Raw genomic sequence first — 12,547 nt, forward strand, 5'->3', positions numbered from 1 at the left:
CGGTAATTCCCTCCCTTCTATACGCTTGCGAAACGTGCATCCCCCTAATGGAACATCTTCGCCGGTTACAAACATTTAGGCTGGCCTGCTAACGTTCCATCCTGGGTTTAACCATATGTGTGTGTGCGTCTAAGTTGATGTGTTTCTATGTGTGTGGGTCATTGTCTGTGTGTAAGTCCATGTGTCTGCCTTTTTCACCCGAGCAACGCCGGGTACTTACCGCTAGTAAGTTATAATGTAACGTTGTAAGCCTCATTTTGGCGCCCCTTTACCTTGGCTCCTGGGGACACATGTACCCCCCTGCCCCCCCCTAGCTACGGCCTCTGCACAAAGGGGGAGTTGGGCGGAGGCAGAGGTCGCAAACGGGTTTTGATTCCTTACCCGTACCCGTACCCGGCCGCACCAGGGTCGCAATCGGGTACCCAGTACCCTACCCGATACCCGGCTACCCGTACCCGGCCGGGTATCGGGTAGGGTACGGGTCTCCGATTGCGACCTCTGGGATGAAGCCATGTTGCAGGCGCGGGTGGGTTGATTCTAGGAACTTGAATTGTGAGAAGAGACAAGACGTTGGGAAATGAGTGACGAACGGTGACTCACCAGTGGCTCACGGCCTTCCCCTTCCCCTGGCGGGGTACAGGTAGCCGGGTATCGGGTAGGGTACGAGTATCGGGTACCCGATTGCGACCTCTGGGCGGAGGTGAGCTTGTGCAGCGCAAACAGCATGGGCGGGACAGCCAGTAGCAGACCATGGGGGTAGAGACAGGGGGGAGAGGGGGGGGGGTAGAGATAGGGGGGAGGGGGTAGAGATAGGGGGGAGGGGGGTATAGATATGGGGGGCATTGCACCTCGCTACACACATCCACACTGCTGACGGTAGAGGTTGACAAACACAATTCAAGTCCTGACCCAAAGTGGTTGATGACATCTTTCCAATGATTGCTGAGTTTAAAACCGGCGTCTCGGTTGAAATTGTGTCTGTGTCTCTATATATGTGGATGGCTTCGTGAACGAATCTTTGTTGATAACCAGTCGGCTTGCAAAGCACCATCGTCTTAGAGAATTAAATTTCACGTGAGCCAGCTGCATTAAAGTTATGATCAGCCACGACAGAAGCATTGGTCCTGCCGTTTTTCAGATCTGCCTTATGTTCACGAACACGGTCCGAGACATGTCGTTTGGTTTCCCCAATGTAACTGCTGCCGCAGATACAGCTTAGTTTGTAGACGCCGGGATATTGCATGTCAGGAATCTTGTCCTTCACAGATGGGTTGCTGTACAAACAGCAACTATTAGTATATAGTTTACATGTCATATCAGAATATGTAATTAATATTGGAGGAACCGACGAGCTAAAAGCTCTTTTTCACAGATGTTCAGTCGAGGCAGGTAAGAACGTTACAATACAAACACATGCTAGCAGTACAAAGTACAAGAAAGGCCAAAAAATTAACCAAATACATACAAATACAACTAAACCAATTCTAGATTTGAAGCTTTCGTGACTGCAAGGATTCATAATCTTAGTTCTTTCGGTAAAGTCACGTAGGTAAAAAATAATAATAATAAAAGATAAATAATGATAAAAATATAAGAAATAATATAAATAAAATAATAAATCACGACGGTTTGGAGGCAACACAAGCTTCCATCTTCAGGCGGAACTGTCACAGCACTGTTTATTATTTTTTTATTTATTTCCTACGTGACTTTACCAAAAAAACCTAAGAGTACAACGAAACCAACCCAATCCTACCAGACAAAACCCACTGAGGTATTAACTTGTTTTTTCAAAAGTGACATGGCCACAAATGATAGCTCAACAAGGTGACTTATCATGTGGACATTTATATTAGCAAAATAATCTAAATTTTCTAAAACGCATGTTTCTAAATTAATTGGGAACCGGTCAAAAACGTAAAAAAAATAAAGCACGACTACATTCTTTTACGAAAAATTTAAAATCAAGACTCACTTTTTCGCCTGGTTTTAAAGCAATATTTGGGAGTGTCTTATAATCCGTTAGGTATGCATTATGCACTTGGCCAAATTTGTATAACTTTAACACTGCATATCACTTACCATCTTATAATGCAGAGAAAACGGTGCGGAAAGTCACTCTTGAACAAAACAGGTCAACAACTTGGAGCGGAAACTTCATTTCAAACTTTATTTGGAGTAATATAAGAATATTTCAATGTATATATGCATATGTTTGCAGTGGCATACAAAGTAGTGTGAAGTGATATTTTGCTTACATGGCAAAAACTGAAATTGTTTGTTTAAAAATGTCAACATGGTGGCTGAAATTCCTATTTCACATTTAGACTTTTAAACAAAAATTAAGCCCTTAAAAAACCGTAACAAATAAAGAATTTCCAGGTGACAAATGACCATCAACAGCTTTATACAACGTATCTGTACGGGGGTGGAGCGGCGCTGCTGCTGCTGCGGTTATAGCGCACGGCGCTCAGAAATCTGGCAACTCAAGAGTTTGATTTCATTCCTGGCCACAGTTAACATCCGTGGCAAGCGTAGGGCTAAATTGATCCTGGGCATCCCCATTACAAAATTCCTGGAGGCCCCAGGGAAGAATTTCCACATAGGGCCCCGTTATTCAACTGGAAAGGCCCATACTCTTAGGTTTTTTCGGTAAAGTAACGTAGGTTAAATAATAATAATAGATACATCAGGTGGGACCGTCACAGCTAGATGTACTGTCTCACTTGAGAACAGTAAATCTAGCTGTGACGGTCCCACCTGATGACGGAGACTTGTGTTGCCTCCGAAACGTCATGATTTATTATTTTATTTCTATTATTATTTCTATTTTTTTTTACCTACGTGACTTTACCGAAAAAACATAAGAGTATGAATTCTTGCAGTTACGAAAGCTTCAAATCTAGAATGTAAAGTCCCATTGTCGGGTCCTCTCTTTTGTTCGAGGCCCTGGCCAGAATGCCCCATTTGTGCTCCCCTCCCTGGACAGCCCTAACTTGCACTGACTGGCGTGGTGAAGGAAAGTTAGACAACCTCTGGGCATCGTGGAGGAGGCTTTCATCGTTCAACCATACCTGTGTTGGTAATTAAAGAATGGCCAATATGCTACGGGATTACTTTTGTCCCCGTGTCAACAAATCAAGGAAATGTCATGGAGTAAATAAACCCATCACCACGAATTTGTTTTTGAATTATTTAAAAGTATATTTTCACCTTTTGGCGTCATCTGGTCCAACACCATGTGAGACTAGACTCTAAGGAAAGCGGTCTCGGGTGTGGACCAATCAACTTCAAGGACAGTGCATACATTATCAGAGTTATGTTTTTTGTTTGCATTATGACTGCAGGTATTGTGGTCTATGCAAACATAACTCCTTGTAAAAAAGGTGTCAGTTTTGTTGCCAGATAGAAGGGTAAAAAAGCAATTATCTTGTTATATTTTGGTCTCCAGGTTTTCAGGGGTGTGGAGTTTATGATCTCAGCCCAGTCACCAAAGGGCTGCACAAAAATACATCACAACAAATTTGTTTCTACACTTAAATTTGACTGAATTGCAGCACTCAGAATGAAATTATCAGTTTTACTGTCATGCCACGCACGTTACTCTCTTATGCAGAGCGGGTGGGAAAGTGCTCCCCTCTACCATGTGTGGACCAAGAGGTCACTTTAAAAGGAAAGCAGAGGCAGCTCTGTAATATTCGCTTCTGTGGTCCATTCTCTAACACGGCTGGCCGAGTTGCCCTGGTAGAGTTCCAAATGGATACTTCATTGAATGCCATGGTAGCCGAAAGCACAATTGGGATATATTTAGGAAAAGTTACAATTATTAAAAAGAAAAAAACAATTAGTCAACGGTATTGGAATTAGGAATACATCGATCCTTGGCCTAAGTTAGTCTAAACGTTGGCAGGTTTTATGTATTCTCGTGTGAGAAGGTAATCAATCACGAATGTGGGTGCATACGATAATGGCAACCAGAAGAGGGTGGCATCCCATCCGACGGAGTAGCGGGTGAAGGGGCGCGCCGATGTGAGTGCACGCTCCACGGCGATGGGAACTTTGGAAATGTCTGCGTCCACAAGCTTTCCTAAGTTCTTCGTGTTGGCCTCCGTCACTGAGAGAAATGCACAGAAATACTGGTATGTATTGCATTGGAACAACATGGACAATTACGAAATGTACAAAAAGGTAAAAAAAAAAATTTGGTCAAAACAAGATATCATATTCGGATTCAAAACCCTACTAAACATTCAGATTTAAACTTTCACTGACCTTCGTTAAAAACTAAGAAATGTACTTCTATTGTACCACAAAAATTTGGGAACATGAAAAACAAGGACATTTTGAAGTTGTGTCCACCAGATTTGGAGGGCCTAAATAGGACATTTAGATTTTAGGGGGGGGGGGGATTTATCTAGCAATGAACAAAAACACAACCATATTATTGTAAAATCTCATTTATAACTTTCCTAAAACATCGCTACTACAGGAACCAAAATGTTCCTTCCAAGTGCCGGGAGATTCTTCTCGGGAACTGAACCGTTCCTGAAGAAGCTCCCAGCGTGTAGACTGAAACGTCAGGCATCACGCCGAACGACACGGATTACACTGGACAGCTATCAGCTACAGGAGTACAGGTGAAAATGTGTGCTCGGCAGACACAACGTGCAGTGGACGAAAAACAGTGGCAGCAGGAGCAACGTTGAAAACATAAACCATTTACCTTTATCAATGAAGTCCTCCCCATACTGGTGCCTGGTGTCTTTGGGAAGTGTTGCCCAAATGTCACGCAAGCACTTTGTAAATTTCTTGTCATCGGTGAGGTTTGTTTTGAAGAAGCCTGGCTCGATAATGACGACCTTAATACCGAACACTTGGACATCTCTCCTGCATTGTGCAGAACATAATTCATGATAATATACATACAACGTACGAACATGTATTTTAAAACGCACGCAGACATAATTTCACTCACGATTCATATTTCCTAAGCTGGTAGTGAATTGAGTATTGCAATTTTTGTCCAGCTGTAGTTCGACGGGATGTAGCAAAATAATAGGAAGCCAATTAATTGAAATGAACGACTTGCAAAAGGTGATAATTTAGTCAGCATTTTTTTTAAATGTAGTAATTGTCTTAGTATAATCGATGTGAACCTATGGAATGATATGTATTGTATAATTTTGCATAGAATTATGACCCATATTGTAAAGTGAGGCTCCCTGCCTTGCAAAGATCAGTAGCTCACCAGAATTGATTCAAGCCAGTCTGACTTAATGAGGCACTATATGTTGAGTTTGGTTGTCTTATCTTGTTTAAATTTATATAGTGCCTCATTCCAAGGCGCTTGATACAATACTGCGAAAATTATGCACTCCCAGAAGGCTGTGCGGCTAATGGGTTGTGTAAGAACTGTAATTTTTTTTATCTGAAGAGACAGATATGTGACGGAGACATATCGTCTTGCTTGCTTATTTTGTTAATTATGTTCTCAACAATGACACTCATATTACGTGCAATGAGTGAATTCTTATTCCGTGGATTTCATTTTGCGAGGAGCGGGCAATTCAATTCCACTCTCCCTCCACATTGTCAAGTAAGTCAATCAGTGAATCTTTTTATATATGTGCGGTCAACAAATATTTGGTCTTCCTCAGTACAATGCACAGTCTCGAATAGCATTGCTAAATTACCTTATTCTGCATTTATACTCATTGTCTCTCGATTTAAAGCTTTCGTGACTGCAGGGATTCATCTTCTTGGTTATTTCGGTAAAGTCACGTAGAAGGCAAATAATAAAAATAAAACATAATAAAATAATAAAACATAATAAAATAATTCTCACGACGTTTCGGCCACAACGCAAGCAGCCGTCCTCAGGTGAAGAACAGGTCTGTCGGAAAGACAGTCATTCAGACTCTGTCTTTCCGTATATTATTGTTTTATTTTTATTATTTTATTATTTCCCTTCTACGTGACTTTACCGAAAGAACCAAGAAGATTAATTGTCTCGTCAAATGTGTTCAACGTGGATCTCATAACGTGCGAGAAATCATTAGTGTCGCCATATTGCGACAACCCTAGTTGCCTGTAACAATACTTTTTCTAACTCACCGCAGTATGTCGGAGAAGGCCTCCACGCAGAATTTGGACAAGCTGTAGCTTCCTCCGCCCATAGCCAGGCGGCCCAGCACACTGGCTATATTCACAACCCTGCCACGGCCACGCTTGAGCATGGGTAGGCAAGCAAGCGTCACAGCCACCAAGCCCATTGCGTTCACTTCCATGCACGGGCGGAAATGTTCTATCGTCAGCCAGTCCACGGGGCCGACGGGAAGGCACACACCTGCGTTGTTCACCAGGCCCCAGAGTCCTGCACACGATGCAGTTCATCACGATAAACAACGTGCAGGGGCAAAACAGCGCCCGCCGCTCATATCCCTTTTCCACTGGCACATCCGAGCCAAGCCAGTGCCGGATCCCTTCCAGCAGGGGTGGCCAACCTATAACAGATCAAGAGCCAAAGAGCCAAGTGTATATATAAGTGTGTATATATCGACAGTTTTCGAGACGGCATGTTCTACGTGATGCCCCTTCGATAGAGCCGCATGTTTGGAAACGCTAGTCGGCAATCGTTGCCTTACAGTCAGGGTGGTGTTCCACTATTTTCCTAGCAGACCCTGAACCAAAACGAGACACGCCGGCAAGACATTTCAATATGGCTTGGTGATCAGCAGCGCCAGGGGTGGGTGCTGATGATTCGTTCATTTTGAGGGATGTCAGTGCAACTTTAGTGACTGTTCTTGTCACTGTGTGGACTTGCGAAGTCACGGCCGGTGATGTTGTCATTGCGGGCAGCCGGGTTGTGGGCTGCGTACCGACACTAGCGGTGGTTGGGCGAGCGCTAGTTAGCGCGAAGGCACCGCGAGCAGTGTGCGGTGCCGGCTCCCAGCGAGGGGGCGAGAGCAAGCGTCAGCCAGCCAAGGTTACTCTGGAGCATGACGCTCTGGCTGACCTGTTGTCACGTGACCGGATGATACTGGAGGGGGGCCACCGGTGGACGGGAGCCGAGGGGCGGTCACGTGGTCCCGGAGAGCTCTCGGGAACATTCGAGAAGGAGCTCAAGGAGCCTGGAAGGTGGGCGGGGCTATGGGCGGAGCCAGCCCCCAGCCTGGGAGCATATAACGAGAGCTCCGTAAGGAGCTCGGGGTTCTTCAAGTATTGGTGTTCGAAGATCCACGTCGGGGAGAAGAAGCCTCTAGCCACGCGGTCCGGGACCCAGCAGCTTGTGGTCCGCACCAGGATAGCGAACCGTGTCTAGTTCTGGCGTAGCGTGGCTAGATGGGCATTCGAGACCCGAGCGTAGGTTGTGTTATGTTGGTGCTGTTGTGTTGAATAAATAAAGTTGCTCCCGAGTTAACGTCTGCGACTCAGTTGGATTCACGACACAACTGAAACACATTGTCAACACGTCATCTACATGCACCTCGACGTGTTCGTCGCAAGTGACATCGGCGCTTACTGGGGCTGTGCCAACCAGACTTCCCCTGCCATCTGTGATGTCGATTCCCTGCCCCTACTCAAACCTGGGCACGAGACTGCTTTTCTTCCTCTACATATAACGGACTGCCTCTCTCTCTCTCTGTTCAGCATCTTGAGATGTGGTTTTATTTAAAAGCAATATGACTGTAAACTATATTTCATTTCCTTCTGAATGATTTACAGTCCTTGTAAAACCACTGCTGGATGATGGCCTGCTTTTGCTGTGTCAATCGTGGGGAAATCGGTGATTCTGATCCTTATCAAAACAATTTCCGTGGACAAATGCAAGTTTTTTTTAAAGCGTCACAGAATCCGCGCATACTTACACACGATGTATACTCCCTGTTTCACTTAATAACAAAGTTCACACCATCGAAAGAGCTCTATATGAAAACCCCTTTCACAGTAACAAAGCTACGCGTAAAATCCTTCATCTGTCACACCCAGCTGTAAGTTTCGCTTCAACATCGGTTTGACTCACCCTTGTCGCCGACAATCTCTTGCACGGCCTCGGCAGCTCGCTTCACGCTCTCGTTATTTGTCACGTCCAGGCTGACCGTTTTTAGTCGCTGAGAGGTTTCCGCCTTGATGGCGTTCTGCCCCTCTTCCGTAAAGCATGCGGCGATCACGTGAAACCCGCGCACATCCAGGCGCTTGGCCAGTAACTCTCCAAAGCCCGTGTCGCACCCCGTGATGAACACATACTTGTCCGTGGTATTGCTGATGACATTGCGCTCCCGTGAGCGGAAGTACACCACCACGGCCACTATCGGTAGCAGAGCGAGAAGGAGAATGTACATGACTGAGAATGCTGCAGTCTTCAAAAATCTGAAACAAATGGTGGATTTAGTGTTAGTTAATGAGTGTCAGAAAAGTTGACATGCCTCCCCTAATCAAAATTAAACAAAAACACGACTGCGTAGGTTTTCGCGGTTGTTCTATACGGCTCCAATGCATCTTCGGGATGCAGTGCGTGTTGTTCGGCACAACGTTCGACGTTCAGTTCCACGTGCTGGGAGCTTCTCCAGAACAGAACATTTCAGGAACAGCAGTGCTCCTGAACAAGCCCTCAGCACGTGGAACGAAAAGTTGACATATCACGTCGAACGTCTTGCCGAACAATCCATGGTACAATCTGAAAATATTTGGAGAACCAAATAAGACCAATCTTTAGGAATCTGGTCAGACGCATGCACATTGGTAAAGAATAAAACGTCGGCCAGTGACTAGATTTTATTAAAATCCCAAGTTAGCAGGTCCATATCTGATGCACATTTCTCTAGTCATGTCTGATGTACATGTCTCTCGCCAAATGCCAAAGAAATGTCAAGAGGCAAAATTCATTGTCATCCTGATTCTAAAGAAAGCAGTTGACAATTCGAAAAAATGTCCAGCTGATATCGTTGCAATGTACAATGTTGTAGCTCTTGGTCAGGTTGTTTCGTCTTAATCCACACTGCATTGATCCTCCACACTGCAGGTCAAAACAACTCACTTTACAGAGCTTCCCTTATGCACCGCTAGACTCTGGAATTCCCTGCCATTATTTTTTTTCTAAGTTCTTACATCCTTGCTTAATGTGAAAGGAACATCCAGACATGTCAGGTAAGGACTTATTTATTTAGCCAACAATGCAAAAAATTCACAGGGACGGGACTCTCAATGTGTATGGCGAATCCACTCATAAAAATTGCCCCGATTCACCCCAATGATCCAATCGAAATCCCTAATTTCGATCGGATCATTGGGGTTTATTAGTAACTAGCGAGAAGTACCCGGTGTTGCCCAGGAGAAAAATATAATTTAAAACATAACATATACAAATGAAAAGAAAACTTTGATCATTACCTCATTAATTAAAATAAAATCCAACGCGCGGTGGAAAACAACCTTATGCTTGCGTGCCAAGCCAAGATTCGATTCTTTAAATCGCGCAAGGGAATCGAAGGTTGTAGATTTCTTTAGAATCGGCCTATTCCCGTTTAATCGATGCCACAAACGCTCACCAGATATCGATTCCCGCCTGTCCTGTATGCGGGTTGACGCCACATACTTCATGTTCATTCCCCCCCTCCCTCCCAAATGCAAAAGTACATTTTTATCATTTTTGCATTGTGTACAGTCTGGAAACTACCCACATGCCAAATTTCAAGTTTGTTGTATGTCGGAAAGTATGCTAAACATTTCGAACAGACACGCATGCACAAATTTCCATTTTATATATACTGCACAGTACTAGCTTTACTACCCCGGCTTCGCTTGGGACTTGGATTCACCACACCCGGCCGCCTTTGTCTCCCCAGTGGCGATGTTCACACACCACACCAGTTACTCGTTTAAGGCTGAGTCGACCTAGGGGAGGCCCAGGACCGGTTCAAATAATCGTCACCGGTCGTGGTCGTGAGCGGGAATCGAACTCGGGTCGCTGGGTTCGTAGCGCGGCACGCTAACCACTACACTACCGCTCCCCACTCAAACAGACAGCGCGCTACCCACTACACTGCATTGCGTTACGCTTCCACATGCGCGGGTCACGTGGCAGATTTGACGTCACAGCTCACTTGCTGTGCAAAAAAATATATGCATTATTGAGCTCCCCCCCCCCCAAAAAAAACACAAAAGTGTATTTTTATAATTTTTGCATGGTGTACAGTCTGGAAAGTACCCACATGGCAAATTTAAAGTTTGTTGCATGTCGGGAAGTACGCTAAACATTTTGAACAGACGCACATAATCACAACTTTCTTTGCCTTTTATATATATGGAGATAGATAAAGCGGCATTTTGCGACCTCCACTGCCACTGTATAGCATATTATTACGTGCCAGGGACTCTATGAGATGATAGGACTTAAATCTGAGTCCATAATTGGCAATAAGTTACGGCAAAGCAGTTATAAATGACTCACAGAATTGTGCGAAGTTGCGTATACAGTACACGACTTCCTTGAATATCTCCACAACATAAAAATGCAACCAAATCAGCTAAATCCAATGATTCGCCTTGGTAAGAAGGATTGTGCGGCCCATATGCTGTTGCTCTTTGCAGCTGGAAAGGACAACTTAAAGCAACAATATTAAGTGAAATATGTTCTCTGCCGGATTTGACCACGTGTTGAGCACATCCTAAAACCATCAAGATTTTGCCACGCATCCTCTGAAGAGTTGTAGATGCCCGCAGTCTTGTGCGGTGAAAGCTTTAGAGAAGAAATTCTCAACAAGCAGCCTCACCTGGAACTGCACACTTGGATTACAAGTGGCTGCAAAAAACCAACGTGATCATTTTATTTTGGGCTGTGGTGGTTTTTTTTATGGTCCTAGCGAAGAGGTTTTTACTGTAGCCCTGTACTCACAGTGCAGACGTTGCCCAGCCGTACAAAGTACAATGAAGATGCCCTTGATTCTGCTACCAAGGCCACCGTAAACCTTTTCTTCAAGTTCCTGCAAAAGGTACGCGGCACAGAAATGGAAACAGTGCAGGGTCAATATTACCGTACCTTCAATTTAATCGATAAGATGATGTTTCATATGGAAATACACATTAGTAGAAGAATTGCAATTAATAATTTTGTAAAAAATAATTACATTTTGCAAATGCAGAATGTGCGTAATTGTGCCAATTCTCGAAATGCTGCTGTCGTGTTTAACAGCAATAAAAATATATAAGCGCAATAACAATGCAAAACTATTCTTCTCATACTGCCAAAAATAACGATTACTGTACTGTACTTGCTATATTGTACATCTTTATGGCACATTTGTACATCCGTCTTTAAAACTGCCGTCTAGTATTCTCTTCCACGTGTTCTGCAACTTGCATATCAATGTTTAATATTTTAGTTAACAAAAAATACGGGGGGAATAATTCAGTAAAAATTGTTGGGCAACGTTAGGCCAACGGTCCCAACAAAATTCCAACAATGGCCTAATATTGAAGTTTATTTGGGAAGTTTATTTGCGTGATGCGCTGTGAGCCACATGAAGCAACATTGGCTTGTGCATTCCTCAAATGTCGCATCTCTGTGGGGCCAACAAACCACGTTTGGAATATCTCACGCAAATCACGGCATGCAGCAAAGCCCAAATCCCTCCGTGTGCTGAATACATTCATAATCAACGCTTTGGGTTAGATCGCGTTATTTATAAATGTGTTGTAACCCTCCACCACCCGACACGACCAATCAGCAAAAAAGTGTCACGTTGACAAAAGACAAATAGTTCACCGTTTTAGCCCACCGGTGTGTTGAAGCGTGAAACCACAACATTTACAATTTTTTTGAGTACGACGTTTCGCTGGTAATTGCTGAATACATGCCTGCAATCACGATGCACAGAATAACAACACCACACACTACGAGCCTGGACCACCAGGGGGAAGAAGCCCAATAAACGTGCAACATTTTGGCTGTTTGGGTCACCGTTTTAACTACCGTCCATGCGAACGTTGGAGCAACGTTGGAGCAACGTTCGCACGTAGTTAATTGTGTTTACTCAGAGGTGCGGGTGAGATGTGACGGTTTTCCAAACGCTTATCTTAATCTGGTAGGGTAAAAACACACACACAATTAAGAAGTACGACGAACAAACCGCACGCAGAATTACATCGTGAATCGAATGACCGTATCGTAAACTGCGCATCAACAATTATCAACGTAAAAAAATATATAATACCTTTCAAGACGAAAACAACGTTCTGTAAAATGCAACTCTACTCACTGGAAGGAGCCAGAGGCACGGAATCGCCGAGCTCTGCGGATGGATGCGAGCGAGGATCGGGAGGATACTTCAGTAGGTTAAAGGTTGCAGGCTGCTATGGCACCAGTGACTTCACAGGCAGGGTACGGGTTCTCCAATCCCACTGCTCGCTTCAACTTAGCATGGGCGTGCCACACACGGTCACGAAACGCCCAGGGGTTTACAAGCCGCTGCGCCAAAAATTCAATCTCGTGTTTAAACGCCACCACCCCAAATGAAAGTTGAACTTTGTGGCATTAATTTGGAATTGT

At 44.3% G+C, this 12,547-nt stretch overlaps 2 protein-coding genes across 5 annotated transcripts in view; one reads left to right on the forward strand and one right to left on the reverse strand.

The window, feature by feature from the left end:
* Nucleotides 1-12,547, forward strand: part of LOC133349720 (arf-GAP with GTPase, ANK repeat and PH domain-containing protein 1-like) — a 227,146-nt gene that overhangs the window by 148,943 nt on the left and 65,656 nt on the right. The gene's annotated exons all lie outside the window — the stretch shown is intronic.
* On the reverse strand, nucleotides 2,150-12,384 carry LOC133349716 (dehydrogenase/reductase SDR family member 9-like). Of its 4 annotated transcripts, none has more exons than XM_061563401.1 (6): nucleotides 12,258-12,384; nucleotides 10,895-10,944; nucleotides 8,024-8,370; nucleotides 6,115-6,373; nucleotides 4,724-4,887; nucleotides 2,150-4,114 (listed from the first exon to the last, which is right to left on the reverse strand). In XM_061563401.1, exons 3-6 carry the CDS (start codon nucleotides 8,340-8,342, stop codon nucleotides 3,897-3,899), a joined length of 960 nt encoding a protein of 319 aa, XP_061419385.1. In that variant the 5' UTR covers nucleotides 8,343-8,370; nucleotides 10,895-10,944; nucleotides 12,258-12,384; the 3' UTR covers nucleotides 2,150-3,896. The 4 variants fall into 4 exon arrangements, with proteins under 4 accessions (XP_061419385.1, XP_061419382.1, XP_061419384.1 ...); XM_061563398.1 differs by having other exon boundaries at nucleotides 10,895-10,982; nucleotides 12,258-12,380; XM_061563400.1 differs by lacking the exon at nucleotides 12,258-12,384 and adding an exon at nucleotides 12,213-12,236 and having other exon boundaries at nucleotides 10,895-10,982.

Source organism: Lethenteron reissneri, chromosome 31 (genome assembly GCF_015708825.2).
Source record: "Lethenteron reissneri isolate LAM-NWPU_2019-01 chromosome 31, ASM1570882v1, whole genome shotgun sequence".
Lineage (NCBI taxonomy): Eukaryota > Metazoa > Chordata > Hyperoartia > Petromyzontiformes > Petromyzontidae > Lethenteron > Lethenteron reissneri.